Source organism: Schistocerca cancellata, chromosome 5 (genome assembly GCF_023864275.1).
Source record: "Schistocerca cancellata isolate TAMUIC-IGC-003103 chromosome 5, iqSchCanc2.1, whole genome shotgun sequence".
NCBI lineage: Eukaryota > Metazoa > Arthropoda > Insecta > Orthoptera > Acrididae > Schistocerca > Schistocerca cancellata.
The window spans coordinates 432,412,018-432,425,887 of NC_064630.1; the positions used below are offsets into that span (position 1 = coordinate 432,412,018).

A 13,870-nucleotide genomic window follows, 5' to 3' on the forward strand; every position below is an offset into this window, starting at 1 on the left:
CGTATAGTACCCTTTTATTTAACAACAAATTCGCGTGCATATTACTTCTACAGAACTTATCGTATCATATTCGGATTATTTATTAGATGTGTTATTAATGTTATTATGTACACTCAAATTTTACCGATCTTGTTCCTCGAGCTTATCCACAGTGTTACATGCACACTGTTCAGACAATGAAAGAATGCTTTTCGCACGCGAACATCTTACACTGACAACAGCGAACTGTAGTTACAACGTTCTTTTTTTCTGCCTCTCATAATACAGCGACCTTTTCGTTTAGGGGCTCTTCCAGATGTCAAGGTTCTTACTATTTATAAGGCGCCAAAAATATTTTGAGATCATTTGGAAGCGCGTGTATGTGGAGTCTTGCAACTAAGTGGTATTTCATAACTTGCTGAAACAGCTGTTTCAAAAATATCCTCTTTGTTTTTCTTGGGTTTTCTTTATTAGACTGAAGCAATATTTTGACTTGATACCAGCGATATTTAGTAAAGCAAGCCATACGGCCATTGTCCAACTTCTAGTTACACGAGGTACAAGAGTATTTGCTGCACGTCTGTTCGGCTATGTCACACCCTCCCTTTGTCATGTTTTAGTCTATGATAATACATGGTTCACTGGTTCCTCCATCTAAACAGAACAACTCTTTTTTTGGGCACACACGACATTCCTTGTTTTCGGTTTCCACTGGAGTGATGTGGAACTGCGCTGCGTCGACGCCGTTGGACCTCACTTGGAGTACATTTACTGACATTGTTTCAGCGAGAAGCGTCATTCCAAAAAAACTGAAAAACGCATATTTCTTCGTGGCGGCTTTCTAATGCAGAAAAATTAGGAAATGCAATTACAAAGATTAATACTTCAGTGGATAAATACGTTATGAACAGGTACATCTACATCTACATCTACATTTATACTCCGCAAGCCACCCAACGGTATGTGGGGGAGGGCACTTTACGTGCCACTGTCATTACCTCCCTTTTCTGTTCCAGTCGCGTATGGTTCGCGGGAAGAACGACTGTCTGAAAGCCTCCGTGCGCGCTCGAATCTCTCTAATTTTACATAAGTGATCTCCTCGGGAGATATAAGTAGGGGGAAGCAATATATTCGATACCTCATCCAGAAAAGCACCCTCTCGAAACCTGGCGAGTAGGCTACACCGCAATGCAGAGCGCCTCTCTTGCAGAGTCGGCCACTTGAGTTTGCTAAACATCTCCGTAACGCTATCACTGTTACCAAATGACGAAACGCGCCGCTCTTCTTTGGATCTTCTCTTTCTCCTCCGTCAACCCGGTCTGGTACGGATCCCACACTGATGAGCAATACTCAAGTATAGGTCGAACGAGTGTTTTGTAAGCCACCTCCTTTGTTGATGGACTACATTTTCTAAGGACTCTCCCAATGAATCTCAACCCGGTACCCGCCTTACCAATAATTAATTTTATATGAACATTCCACTTCAAATCGTTCCGCACGCATACTCCCAGATATTTTACAGAAGTAACTGCTACCAGTGTTTGTTCCGTTGTCATATAATCATACAATAAAGGATCCTTCTTTCTATGTAATCGTAATACATTACATTTATCTATGTTTAGGGTCAGTTGCCACTCCCTGCACCAAGTGCCTATCCGCTGCAGATCTTCCTGCATTTCGCTACAATTCTCTAATGCTGCAACTTCTCTGTATACTACAGCATCATCCGCGAAAAGCCGCATGGAACTTCCGACACTATCTACTAGGTCAGTTATATATATTGTGAAAAGCAATGGTCCCATAACACTCCCCTGTGGCACGCCCGAGGTTACCTTAACGTCTGTAGACGTCTCTCCATTGATAACAACATGTTGTGTTCTATTAGCTAAAAACTCTTCAATCCAGCCACACAGCTGGTCTGATATTCCGTAGGCTCTTACTTTGTTTTGGCTGTACCAAATCGCTGAAGCGTAGCCTTTGTCCGATTGACAATATGGGGGCGTGCCTTATCGTGCAACATGGATGCTGGCAGTTTTCACTTAGTGGCGCATCGCAATTTCTGCAAAGTGTCTTCACAGCGCTGCACATTCATTGTGGTTCGACGCTCGTGGAAGTGGACGAGCAGAGGGCTCCTGCAGTCGAGGGAGAAAGTCATCATGATCTTACCAAAACTTGTGTCAACAGCTTTTAATTTCTTTGGCGGGGAAGATGTGGAATGTTTTCACTGGTGGTTCTGCCGTTTGCCCTCAGGCTTGAGATGGTTACACAACGTAAGGTCTTGATGACCTTCGTCTTCAACTGCAGCGGACATCTGCTCGTCGAGTTCCTCGAGCATGGAACCACAATCAATGCGCAGTGCTATGATGACACTTCTCAGAAACTGCGATAGGCCATAAAGTCGAAACGCCAAGAAACGCTGTCGAACGGAATTACTCAGTTGGACGATAACGCGCGTCCTTACACTGCCAATAGGACGAAGGCTATGCGTCAGCAATTTGGTCTGGGAAATACTGCAACATCCTCCGTACAGCCCGGAGCCCGAATCTTTCACCGTCAGATTCTCGCATCTTTGGCGACCTGAAGAAAGACATGCGTGGACATCAGTTTCAGTCAAAAGACGAAGTGAAATAGTGAGTACGGTTATGGATCCCTCAACGTCGACCACTTTCTACGAAACAGAAATTTATCGTCTCATCTCCCAGTGAGATAAACATCTTAACAGGTGTGGTGATTAGAATGTATCCACTCCACGGTCCCATTGTGGCGGGTGTTCGGTTTTCATTTGATTGCCCCTTATAGTACAACAGATCACTACTTTTCAATATCTTCAATTGTTTATGATACATTAGGACTGTGTAGGTTATGGTAGCGGCTCTAAAAATAATAGGAAAATTATGATCGGAAATAAATATTTAGATTCTTACTGAGGGAAAAAAGTTACTCTTTACGGCAAAAATTTAACTCCAGTAAAGGACGACTGTCAGTCTCAATGCGTGCATTGCAAGCGCGCGTTACATTTTGCTACATACTCTCAAATACCCCATTGTCTGTTGTATAAGGAGACAAGCAGTTAGAAACCTACCAACCAATTCCTCGCAGTTTCCACTTCTTTCATTCCTGTAAGGTCTCTGGGAATTGAGACGCAGTGTGTTGACTAGAGGAGCGCTACATAGGCTCTTCATCCACCCTGTTACACTTTTAATGAATATAAGTATTATTCCTGCTTTCTTAATGTATGTGTAATTTTGTTTCTTACGCCTTGTCAGCTCTGGCTTTGTGTTATTGGTGCAGGCGCACGACCTTCAGGCGAGGGACTTCAGCGGCACCGCCGACCCGTACGCCAAGATCCGCCTGCTGCCCGACAGGGGGAACGTCTGGCAGACGCGCATCCACAAGAAGACGCTCAACCCAGGTGCGGCGTGCAGCGTCTGCTACTTGCTACATTCATTAACAAAGCACACACCTTGCCCTTCCTGTTGCCAATCCTGTGCCTCCGCGGGACGAAATCTGTATAGCGTAAATGTCTGCCTGTAGTGTTATCCATGTGAAAGTATGCGAATGTTTTCTGAAAGTTTGCGAATCCTGTCACTGCGGACGGACGTGGGTACCAGCCCGCTATTCACCTTGTCAGATGTGAGAAACAGCCTAAAAACCACATCCAGGCTAACCGCACGCCGGCCCTCGTCGATCCGGGGCTGGCGTGACTGTCCGAATAGGGAATTTGGCTGTTTTCTGGAAATTGTCTTAAATTATTAATTATGTCCTTTTACGAACCTAACAAGCTTCTTTTCTCCTGAATTTCAATATTCTTTTACAAAAATGGAAATGAAATTCAAACAATTTGAAAGCCCGCTAAAACGCTACAATCGAGTTATGTGATGCATGTGACGTCACTGGGTAGCTCGCTGCTTCTACTGTCATTATGTTAATTCTCATTGATGTCTTGTTTTGGAATTTACGTTTCGAAAAATGGGTTACAAATGGTGTGTAGTACCATACTGTACAAAAACATTTATAAAAGCTCCTGAAAAGTTGTTTCTGAGTGTTCCAGGGAATAAGGTGCGTAAAATGTGGTTGTACTGTACTGGAAATTTAACACCACGTCGACTCAAAAGTTCACTAACTTAACTAAAAATGTGTTGCTCTGTGAAGTTACATCAACTTGCCTCCGAGATATGCTCTCCCACTGTTACTACGATGGGTTGCGTCATTCGACGAAATTAAACACCTAGTGAAAATTGTCGTCTTACTCAATTACACCTCAGTTATTCGGTAGTTCAGTTGTTAAAACGGTGGCCCGTCGAATTTTATAAGACGATGTCCATAGATCGCTGATTCGAATCTAACCCGAAAGAACTTTTTTTACTTATTTTTAAAACGATTAGACAGTCCTCTCATACGAAAACCAAATCACAATTACAAAAATTCACCACACAAATCAGAAACAAAATATTATTGTGTTTTTCTTGCTGTTTACATGCACTTACACTTGCATTCGTTATTCATACAAGTCACGTTCAAAAAGATATTTTCTAGAAAATGTGACCACACACTTTTCACTTTATTAGAAGCAATGTTTTTATCTTCGTACTGTCCAGATACGATCCTTATTCTTTAAACTTTTGCAGTTTCATCATCTTACATGAAGATGAAGTAAAGTCTGCTTCAGACGCTAACGTTAGTTTAGACTCTCAAACATCACAGACCTTACGTCTGTGTCACCTGCATGTTGTACACGCTTTATGTTGTTGTTGTTGTGGTCTTCAGTCCTGAGACTGGTTTGATGCAGCTCTCCATGCTACTCTATCCTGTGCAAGCTTCCTCATCTCCAAGTAACTACTGCGACCTACATCCTTCTGAATCTGCTTAGTGTATTCATCTCTTGGTCTCCCTCTACGATTTTTACCCTCCACGCTGCCCTCCAATACTAAAGAGCTGATCCCTTGATGACTCAGAACATGTCCTACCAACCGATCCCTTCTTCTAGTCAAGTTGTGCCACAAATTTCTCTTCTCCCCAATCCTATTCAATACCTCCTCATTAGTTATGTGATCTACCCATCTAATCTTCAGCATTCTTCTGTAGCACCACATTTCAAAAGCTTCTATTCTCTTCATGTCCAAACTATTTATCGTCCATGTTTCACTTCCATACATGGCTACACTCCATACAAATACTTTCAGAAACGACTTTCTGACACTTAAATCTATACTCGATGTTAACAAATTTCTCTTCTTCAGAAACGCTTTCCTTGCCATTGCCAGTCTACATTTTATATCCTCTCTACTTGGACCATCATCAGTTATTTTTCTCCCCAAATAGCAAAACTCCTTTACTACTTTAAGTGTCTCATTTCCTAATCTAATTCCCTCAGCGTCACCCGACTTAATTCGACTACATTCCATTATCCTCGTTTTGCTTTTGTTGATGTTCATCTTATATCCTCCTTTCAAGACACTATCCATTCCGTTCAACTGCTCTTCCAAGTCCTTTGCTGTCTCTGACAGAATTACAATGTCATCGGCAAACCTCAAAGTTTTTATTTCTTCTCCATGGATTTTAATACTAACTCCGAATTTTTCTTTTGTTTCCTTCAGTGCTTGCTCAATATACAGATTGAATAACATCGAGGATAGGCTACAACCCTGTCTCACTCCCTTCCCAACCACTGCTTCCCTTTCGTGTGCCTCGACTCCTATGACTGCCATCTGGTTTCTGTACAAATTGTAAATAGCCCTTCGCTCCCTGTATTTTACCCCTGCCACCTTCAGAATTTGATAGAGAGTATTCCAGTCAACATTGCCAAAAGCTTTCTCTAAGTCTACAAATGCTAGAAACGTAGGTTTGCCTTTCCTTAATCTATTTTCTAAGATAAGTCGTAGGGTCAGTATTGCCTCACGTGTTCCAATATTTCTATGGAATCCAAACTAATCTTCCCTGAGGTCGGCTTCTACTAGTTTTTCCATTCGTCTGTGAAGAATTCGCGTTAGTATTTTGCAGCCGTGACTTATTAAACTGATGGTTCGGTAATTTCTCCGTATAACCTCATCGTCCGGCACCTCGTTGTACTGTGGGCGTATGATGATATCTTCACTACTAGCAATTCTTTCCAAAAAAGTTAATTGTTTGGTCACAAAGTAAATGCATTTCTCAGACTAAGACTAATGTGAAGCTATATATAACACATCTCACAATCGAAACAACTGCTACATCAATTCTTGCTGACGCTATTTTCGTATTTCGTTTAAAACTTTTGAAAATATATATCCTTAGGCGAATATGTGGCTTCTTTTTCTGCACTCGCATGCGCTATTAGTTGCGCCACTGAACACCTGGTACATGCAGTATCCTCGCTGAATGTCTTCTACAGTGGAAATCAGCACTAAGTTTTGCGAAGAATAATTTTATTGTCCTTCAACTCCTAGCTCATGACTGACAGTCGACAATCTAGTTATAATACACGGACCTACTTGCAGAACGTCTACAATTCCCCAGTTTTGAACGTTTTTTTTTTTTTATGTTGCATCGAGCAGGGAAAAGAATGTCCATCGCTGGGCATATCGCCATTATAAATGGGTAGAGCATAAACGCAAGGCTTCCACTACCATCATTCATAAAACTCCTTTCTATTGTTACTTAGCTATAATTGCGTTTTCCATCACTAAATAGCTAAGCTGTTTGAAGAAAAAGTACGTAAAAACCCCGTAACTTCGGATAACGCTTCTTAACACGTGTACAGCTTCGTTTTAATGTTAGCCTGTGTCTACATCTACATCTACATCCATACTCCGCAAGCCACCTGACGGTGTGTGGCGGAGGGTACCTTCAGTACCTCTATCGGTTCCCCCTTCTATTCCAGTCTCGTATTGTTCGTGGAAAGAAGGATTGTCGGTATGCCTCTGTGTGGGCTCTAATCTCTCTGATTTTATCCTCATGGTCTCTTCGCAAGATATACGTAGGAGGGAGCAATATACTGCTTGACTCTTCGGTGAAGGTATGTTCTCGAAACTTTGACAAAAGCCCGTACCGAGCTACTGAGCGTCTCTCCTGCAGAGTCTTCCACTGGAGTTTATCTATCATCTCCGTAACGCTTTCGCGATTACTAAATGATCCTGTAACGAAGCGCGCTGCTCTCCGTTGGATCTTCTCTATGTCTTGTATCAACCCTATCTGGTACGGATCCCACACTGCTGAGCAGTATTCAAGCAGTGGGCGAACAAGCGTACTGTAGCCTACTTCCTTTGTTTTCGGATTGCATTTCCTTAGGATTCTTCCAATGAATCTCAGTCTGGCATCTGCTTTACCGACAATCAACATTATATGATCATTCAATTTTAAATCACTCCTAATGCGTACTCCCAGATAATTTATGGTATTAACTGCTTCCAGTTGCTGACCTGCTATTTTGTAGCTAAATGATAAAGGATCTATCTTTCTGGCTCGTCACCAGAGCATCAGCCAATAACAGAGCGTTTTTGATCACGCGATAAGCTGTTGGTATTTAATGCTTTTAAGCTTTAATTACATAAAAGTAACAGATTTTTTGTGAGAATACTGACCGTAGATACTATTTATATATTATAATCAATCAGAATAACATCAGTCCGAACCATATTTTTAACGTAGGAAAATAGCCTATTCCGGAAGCGGCGTGGTAATACGCATGGCTATCTCTCTTTTATTTATTTATTTATTTTTTCGTCGTCCTACTTTCGATCTCTTCCTTCGTCGTTTTTTCGTCAGTGGTTCTCTGTAAATATCGCATGACATTATCAAATCATATCGATGAGAACCTCACTCACTCTGTTTAGTACAAAATGTGTCCATCCCCTGAACGAACGCACTGAGCTTATCCAGGCGGAAATAGTCCACATTGACCGAAGTTTTATCTTGTCACTTTTTTTTAAAATACGCTCGAAAAATGTCAGCTTATATGAACGTCCCTTTGCGAGCAGATTGAATAATTGTCTACTTGTACTCCCACGGCTCTTCCACAGGCTGTATACAGGGGGTAGATGGCAGTATATTCAGATGCGAAAACTGGTCTCTACAATTAGAAAGCTGACCGTTTAAAAAAATGCAACACTAGGAACGATAGCAGATAAAGAAATTTTACTTAAGGTGAGTATACATTACAGTAGGAAAAATACATGATCTAATTAACAGATGATTTAGAGGTATAGAGTGTACAAAATTTAGTGTACAGAGCACGTCTGGCAGCGACAATGGCCATATTTCGGGTGGGCATCAAGTAATAAGAGCTTGCATGAAATAATTATAGGTGTGTCATTTGACGCTACGTCTGCTCTACGCCAGAGTTAATCAATTATGGTGGCTTGTGGCGGAACGCCAGTTTGTCGGGAACCCATACAACTACAATAACAGTCAAAGATGATAGAAACTATGAGGTATATTTCAAACGTTCTGCTCACTATAAGATAGAATTGAAGAAAATCATTTATTTTACAAAATGTCTTTACTGGCCTTCAGTATAATTTCCATCCTTTCCTGTGAGAGTTTTCCTCTGTCTGATTACTCGAGTTACCTCATCGTAAGTTTCATCAATTGTATCTAAACGTTTTCCATGAAGTTGTTTCTTCAATTTGGGAAACAAACCAAAGTCTGGTGGATTCATATCAAAAATTTACAGTGAGTGGGGAAGTATTTCCCATCCATGTTTGTCGAGCCTGTTCCTCACTGGTAGAGCAAAATAAAGCCACTAGCCGTAAGCAAGTCACGCCTTCTTTGACGAATTTCCGGGCCCAAAAAAATTTTCAGAAACAGCTTTAGTGTGCGTCTGTTACAGGCGTCCCCTGGGCCCTCTATTTGCAGCTTTCACTTCATTCCCGTCATACGCAGAGATCATCATCAGGTCCACCTTTGATTGTTCGCAGCGGAATTTTTTCGAGCGTGGAGAGTCGGGACATTTCCACTGTGATGACTGAAACTTCATTTCTGGCTCAAAATCACTTATCCAGGTTACATCAAGTGCAACAGTTTTCTTAAGAAACTGTTCTCCTCCTGTTCGGTAACGTTGAAGCAATTCTTCTGCGATTCTTTTGCGATCTGCTTCCTGCTCTTCGCTCAGATCACGGGGAACTCAAGTGGCAGCATCTTTTCTCATCTTTAACTTTTCAGACGTTATTCTGTAAACTGAAGTGACAGGCATTCAGGTCTCATATGCCATTTCCTCGCATATTTTTCGTCTATCCTCTCTCGAAATGTCATTAACAGCCGGCCGGAGTGGCCGAGCGGTTCTAGGCGCTTCAGTCTGGAACCACGCGACCGCTAGGGTCGCAGGTTCGAATCCTGCCTCGGGTATGGATGTGTGTGTCGTCCTTAGGTTAGTTAGGTTTAAGTAGTTCTAAGTTCTAGGGGACTGATAACCTCAGCTGTTAAGTCCCATAGTGCTCAGAGCCATTTGAACCATTTTGTCATTAACAATAACCTGAGAGGTTAATCTGTTGCAGTTGATGGCCTTCCACTTCTCTGGTTGTCCTCAGTGCTTACCCGACCTTCACGGAAACGAGCAGACCACGCTGTTACTGTGCTACGATCAACTACACTACTCCCGCACACCTCTCTCAAAGCGTTGTACATTGTTGTTAGATTCTTTCCACGTATGGGTTCGATTTCGATGTATGAACGCTGGTCGCACCTGACTCAGTTTCAGCTTCTATTTAAAAACTGATTTTCTCACGACATAACACGCGAACCAGCACCAAGTCATATACAACCGTCCGCCTAAAGTCTCGCTCACAACTGACGTGAATTTCCAGTTGATCACGCCACATCAACGGTCGCGCAAGAGCAGTAGGCAGGACTTTTGAAATGATCCTCGTTTGTGTAGTTGTTAAGAGTACGAGAATGTATGGCCTTGTATGTTCAATAAAAATGATATATTTTACCCGAAAATTTGCAATGTCGTGTCTAGAGAATGGCAAAGTTTTATTAATCACTCTTCTGAGTTAGTCTCTGTGATAATAAAATGTTCCGAAAATTTGTATTTGGTGAAAAGTGAAATTGGTGGAAACAACGAGCAAGCGTACACTAACATTCAGTCACTGGAGATCTACACGTATTAGGGAAGTTGTTTCAGAGCATGTTGCCCTGGAAGGACTTGCCAATCATTTTAAACGTTCTGAAAAAGTTCACTGTGCCAGATGAGGTGATGTCTTCCCACAGTGACGTCTGGTCGGCAATAATAATGATTGTTTAGCACAGTTAATTTTTTCAACGTGCCACTGGTTCTTCGTAAGTCAATGTGAGTGCAGTCGTCGTTAACAAATTGTGTTAGTTTACAAAGACTGTGCACACCGTTTCCAATTTTCACCGAATATAAAACACTTCGTAAGAGAACTACTTTGACCAGTCGCAATCAGAAAAATACTAAATAGTTAAATTATCACTGACTGCACACTTACACACATGCTCCATAACGTGTGCAGTAAACAGTGCACAACAGACAGCTAATTCGGACATGTGCTGTCAAATACAGAGAAAGTAATTGCAGTTACCATGTTCCCGATGTCTCTCGACGTAGCTTTTCTCTGTTCCAGCAACTGATTGTTTCGATTTCGATACATATTCCCGCTTAAGCCCCTATAGTTTCATGAAGTTCCGATAGGTGACGGCGCTATACGTATCCTTCAAAATGGCGTCTGTAACGGAAGGTTCCAAGCACAGAGCTGTCGTTGAGTTCCTTTTGACGGAAAACCGGAGCAGTGTAGATAACTGTAGGCGCTTGCAGAATATTTACGGAGGCTCAGTGGACGAAACCAAGGTGAGTCATTGGGCGAGGCGTCTGTCATCATCGCAACAAAGTTGCCGAGCAAACCTACCGGCAGGCTGCACCAGACGATTTCAAGGGGTGCCAAACTCATATTCTTGAAGAAAAAAACCTTATCTCGCAAAGCGCCTAGCATCCATCGTACGTTGGTCTATCGATTATTACTACGATTTTGAAACGCATCTCAGTTGGTTTTTGAAATTTTTGAGTACATTCTAAGTTGAGTTTTGAACGTACCGTAAGTTAATTTCTGAATGCGTGCATAATGTAGGTGATGTCTCTGCCAGGGGAATCCTCGTCGCATTTAGAAATAAAAAACTTTCCCATGGACAAAAGGAGACGAGACTACGCGGGCTGAGCCGAATAAACCGGAACCGGTGAATGCCAATTGCTGTTTGCAGGTAAATATCAATCGCTGTTTGCGGGTGAATGCCAATCGCTGTTTCTCTACGTGGTTGATTGCGTGTGCAAATGACCAGCGTTGTTATAATTATTTGCGAAATCCATAGATTCAGATTACCAGAGTGGAAACAAACGACTAACAGGAATAACAGATTACATATTATCTGCTCAGTGTATCTAAAAAAATGAAATTTTGACAGAAAATTTCATGCCACATCGCTACACTACCAGTTGTACAGTCCTCGGTTAACAGCCGCTTAACTTCTATTCTCGGAATAGCGCGGAAAACGCGTTTTACGAACACTTAATAACGGAAAATAAACGCGGAGTAACTGAACCTATGATTGTGGAAGGGCTAGTGAACTGAACTGGAGCTTTTTCGGTATTACACAACGACATTTTGATTTTTCATGTAGCAAAACGTTTGACGAACTTCGTTGAGGTAAGAGATTCTTCCGCCGGTTCTAGGCGCTACAGTCTGGAACCGTGCGACCGCTACGGTCGCATGTTCGAATCCTGCCTCAGGCATGGATGTGTGTGATGTCCTTAGGTTAGTTAGGTTTAAGTAGTTCTAAGGGACTGATGACCTCAGAAGTTAAGTCCCATAGTGCTCAGAGCCATTTTTTAAAAGATTCTTTCGCAGAAAGGAAAGCACGCCGCGTAAAGCTGTAGCAAGATCAGAGAGAAAAAAATAGTGGGACCAAAGGACTAAGAGATGTGTACTCTCTTGCTTGATTGTCTCTTGTCTTTACTGGTTTTATGTATCCTATATTTAATATTATGTCACACAAAATAAACAGAGCAGGAGAAGTACCACAGGACATTTTAATTTCCACTGTCCTGAATTTCGATTCCACAGAGAGTAATACAGTAACGTGCGATAGAATAATGCTGTGTGAAGAGGCGTGGCAGTGCACTTTCGCACACTTAAGACCAAATAATATGTCTTACATTTCCTCGACAACGCGAGGTGCCGCAGTGGTTAGCACACTCGACTCGCATTCGGGAGGACTACGGTTCAAATCCGCGTTCGGTCTTCGTGATTTAGGTTTCCTGTGATTCCCTAAATCGCTTCAGGCAAATGCCTTGATGGTTCCTTTTAAAGAACACGGCCGATTTCCTTCCCCAACCTTCCCCAATCCGCTGGGACCGATGACCTCGCTGTTTGGCCCCTTCTGTCTAAACTAAAAAAACAATTCACATTTCCTAAAACATGCATGTTTTATACATCATACTCTTCAGAATTGACTAGAAGAAGGGAGCGGTTGGTAGGACATATTCTGAAGCATCAAGGGATCTCCAATTTAGTATTGGAAGGCAGCGTGGAGGGTAGAAATCGTAGATGGAGACCAAGGGATGGATACACTAAACAGAATCAGAAGGATGTAGGTTGCAACAGGTACTGGGAGATGAAGAAACTTGCACACGATAGAGTAGTATGGAGAGCTGCATCAAACCAGTCTCTGGACTGAAGACCACAACAACAACAAGAACAACTCTTCAGAAGGATGCACGTTATAAAAATGAACATTTTTGAAAAATCGATTTTTTTAATTTTTGACGTCTTATCTCAAACGCTCGAGTGTGTGTGTCCGGGGGGGGAGCAAGACGTTAGCTCTGTCGACCAGTAGGGTGGTGCCATGTGGACATACAGGCCCCCCAGTAAGGTGACGTATAGCAGTCGCACTGACTGGAGACAATGTTGAAAAATAGGGTTATGTAGCCAAAAGAGTGGGGGGGGGGGGGGGACTTGGTGGATTGGAATCCTGAATAAAAGTAATTTACTCTCAGAAAAAAATGCGTTGCATAACTTTATTGGGCTCCTCCTTGCACATCAAGCAACGGCATGAGTTGTTAGGTTGAAATTGTATCCAAATGTGACACGGTGGGTGAAAACAAACTGCAGCAATTAAAAACAATACGAAATCCACATACAGCAAATGGTTCAAATGGCTCTGAGCACTATGGGACTTAACCTCTGAGGTCATCAGTCCTCTAGAACTTAGAACTACTTAAACCTAACTAACCTAAGAACGTCACACACATCCATGCCCGAGGCAGGATTTGAACCTGGAAATGTAGCGGTCGGGCGATTCCAGACTGTAGCGCCTAGAACCGCTCGGCCACCCTGGCCGGCCACATACAGCAGCGAATACTCTCCCAGTGATACCACTCAGAACGAAAATATTGTCGCCGCCACAAGGGCTCCTTTCCAAAAAGAAATTGTCAGCGTTTTACCTTAGAATGGAGCAGAAACTTGATTCATTACCAAAGGAACCACTGTAAGATCTCCTACGATCGCCAATTACGTAAAATAAAATATACACTACCAAATTAAAAATACCGCTATCACAATTTACGAACATTACTCGCACTTGAACTGAAACAACCATTAGTAATCAGAGGAAAAAGCTCACCAGGTCACTTACTGACTTTGCACCACTGTAAAAATGCGAGGTGGCGCAATGGTAACATATTGGAACAGCATTCGGGAGGACGGCTGTCAGACCTCATTTCAGCCATTCACATTCAAGTGTTGCGTAATCGCTTAAGGCAAATGCCAGGATGATTCCTATGGAAAGGACACGACCGATCATGTTCCCCAACCGTCCCTAATCCGAGTCTGTGTCCCGTCCCTAATGATCTAGTTGACGACGGAAGTTACATTTTTACTTTCCCTTTCGGGAGTGTTGAAGTATC

General features: G+C 42.4%; 1 protein-coding gene across 1 annotated transcript in view; it reads left to right on the forward strand.

Annotated features, from left to right (window-relative positions):
* Positions 1–13,870, forward strand: part of LOC126188588 (synaptotagmin-5) — a 207,431-nt gene that overhangs the window by 154,136 nt on the left and 39,425 nt on the right. Inside the window, exon 6 of the mRNA XM_049930190.1 lies at positions 3,271–3,391. Coding sequence (XP_049786147.1) covers positions 3,271–3,391 — 121 coding nt within the window. The remainder of the gene's footprint in view (positions 1–3,270; positions 3,392–13,870) is intronic.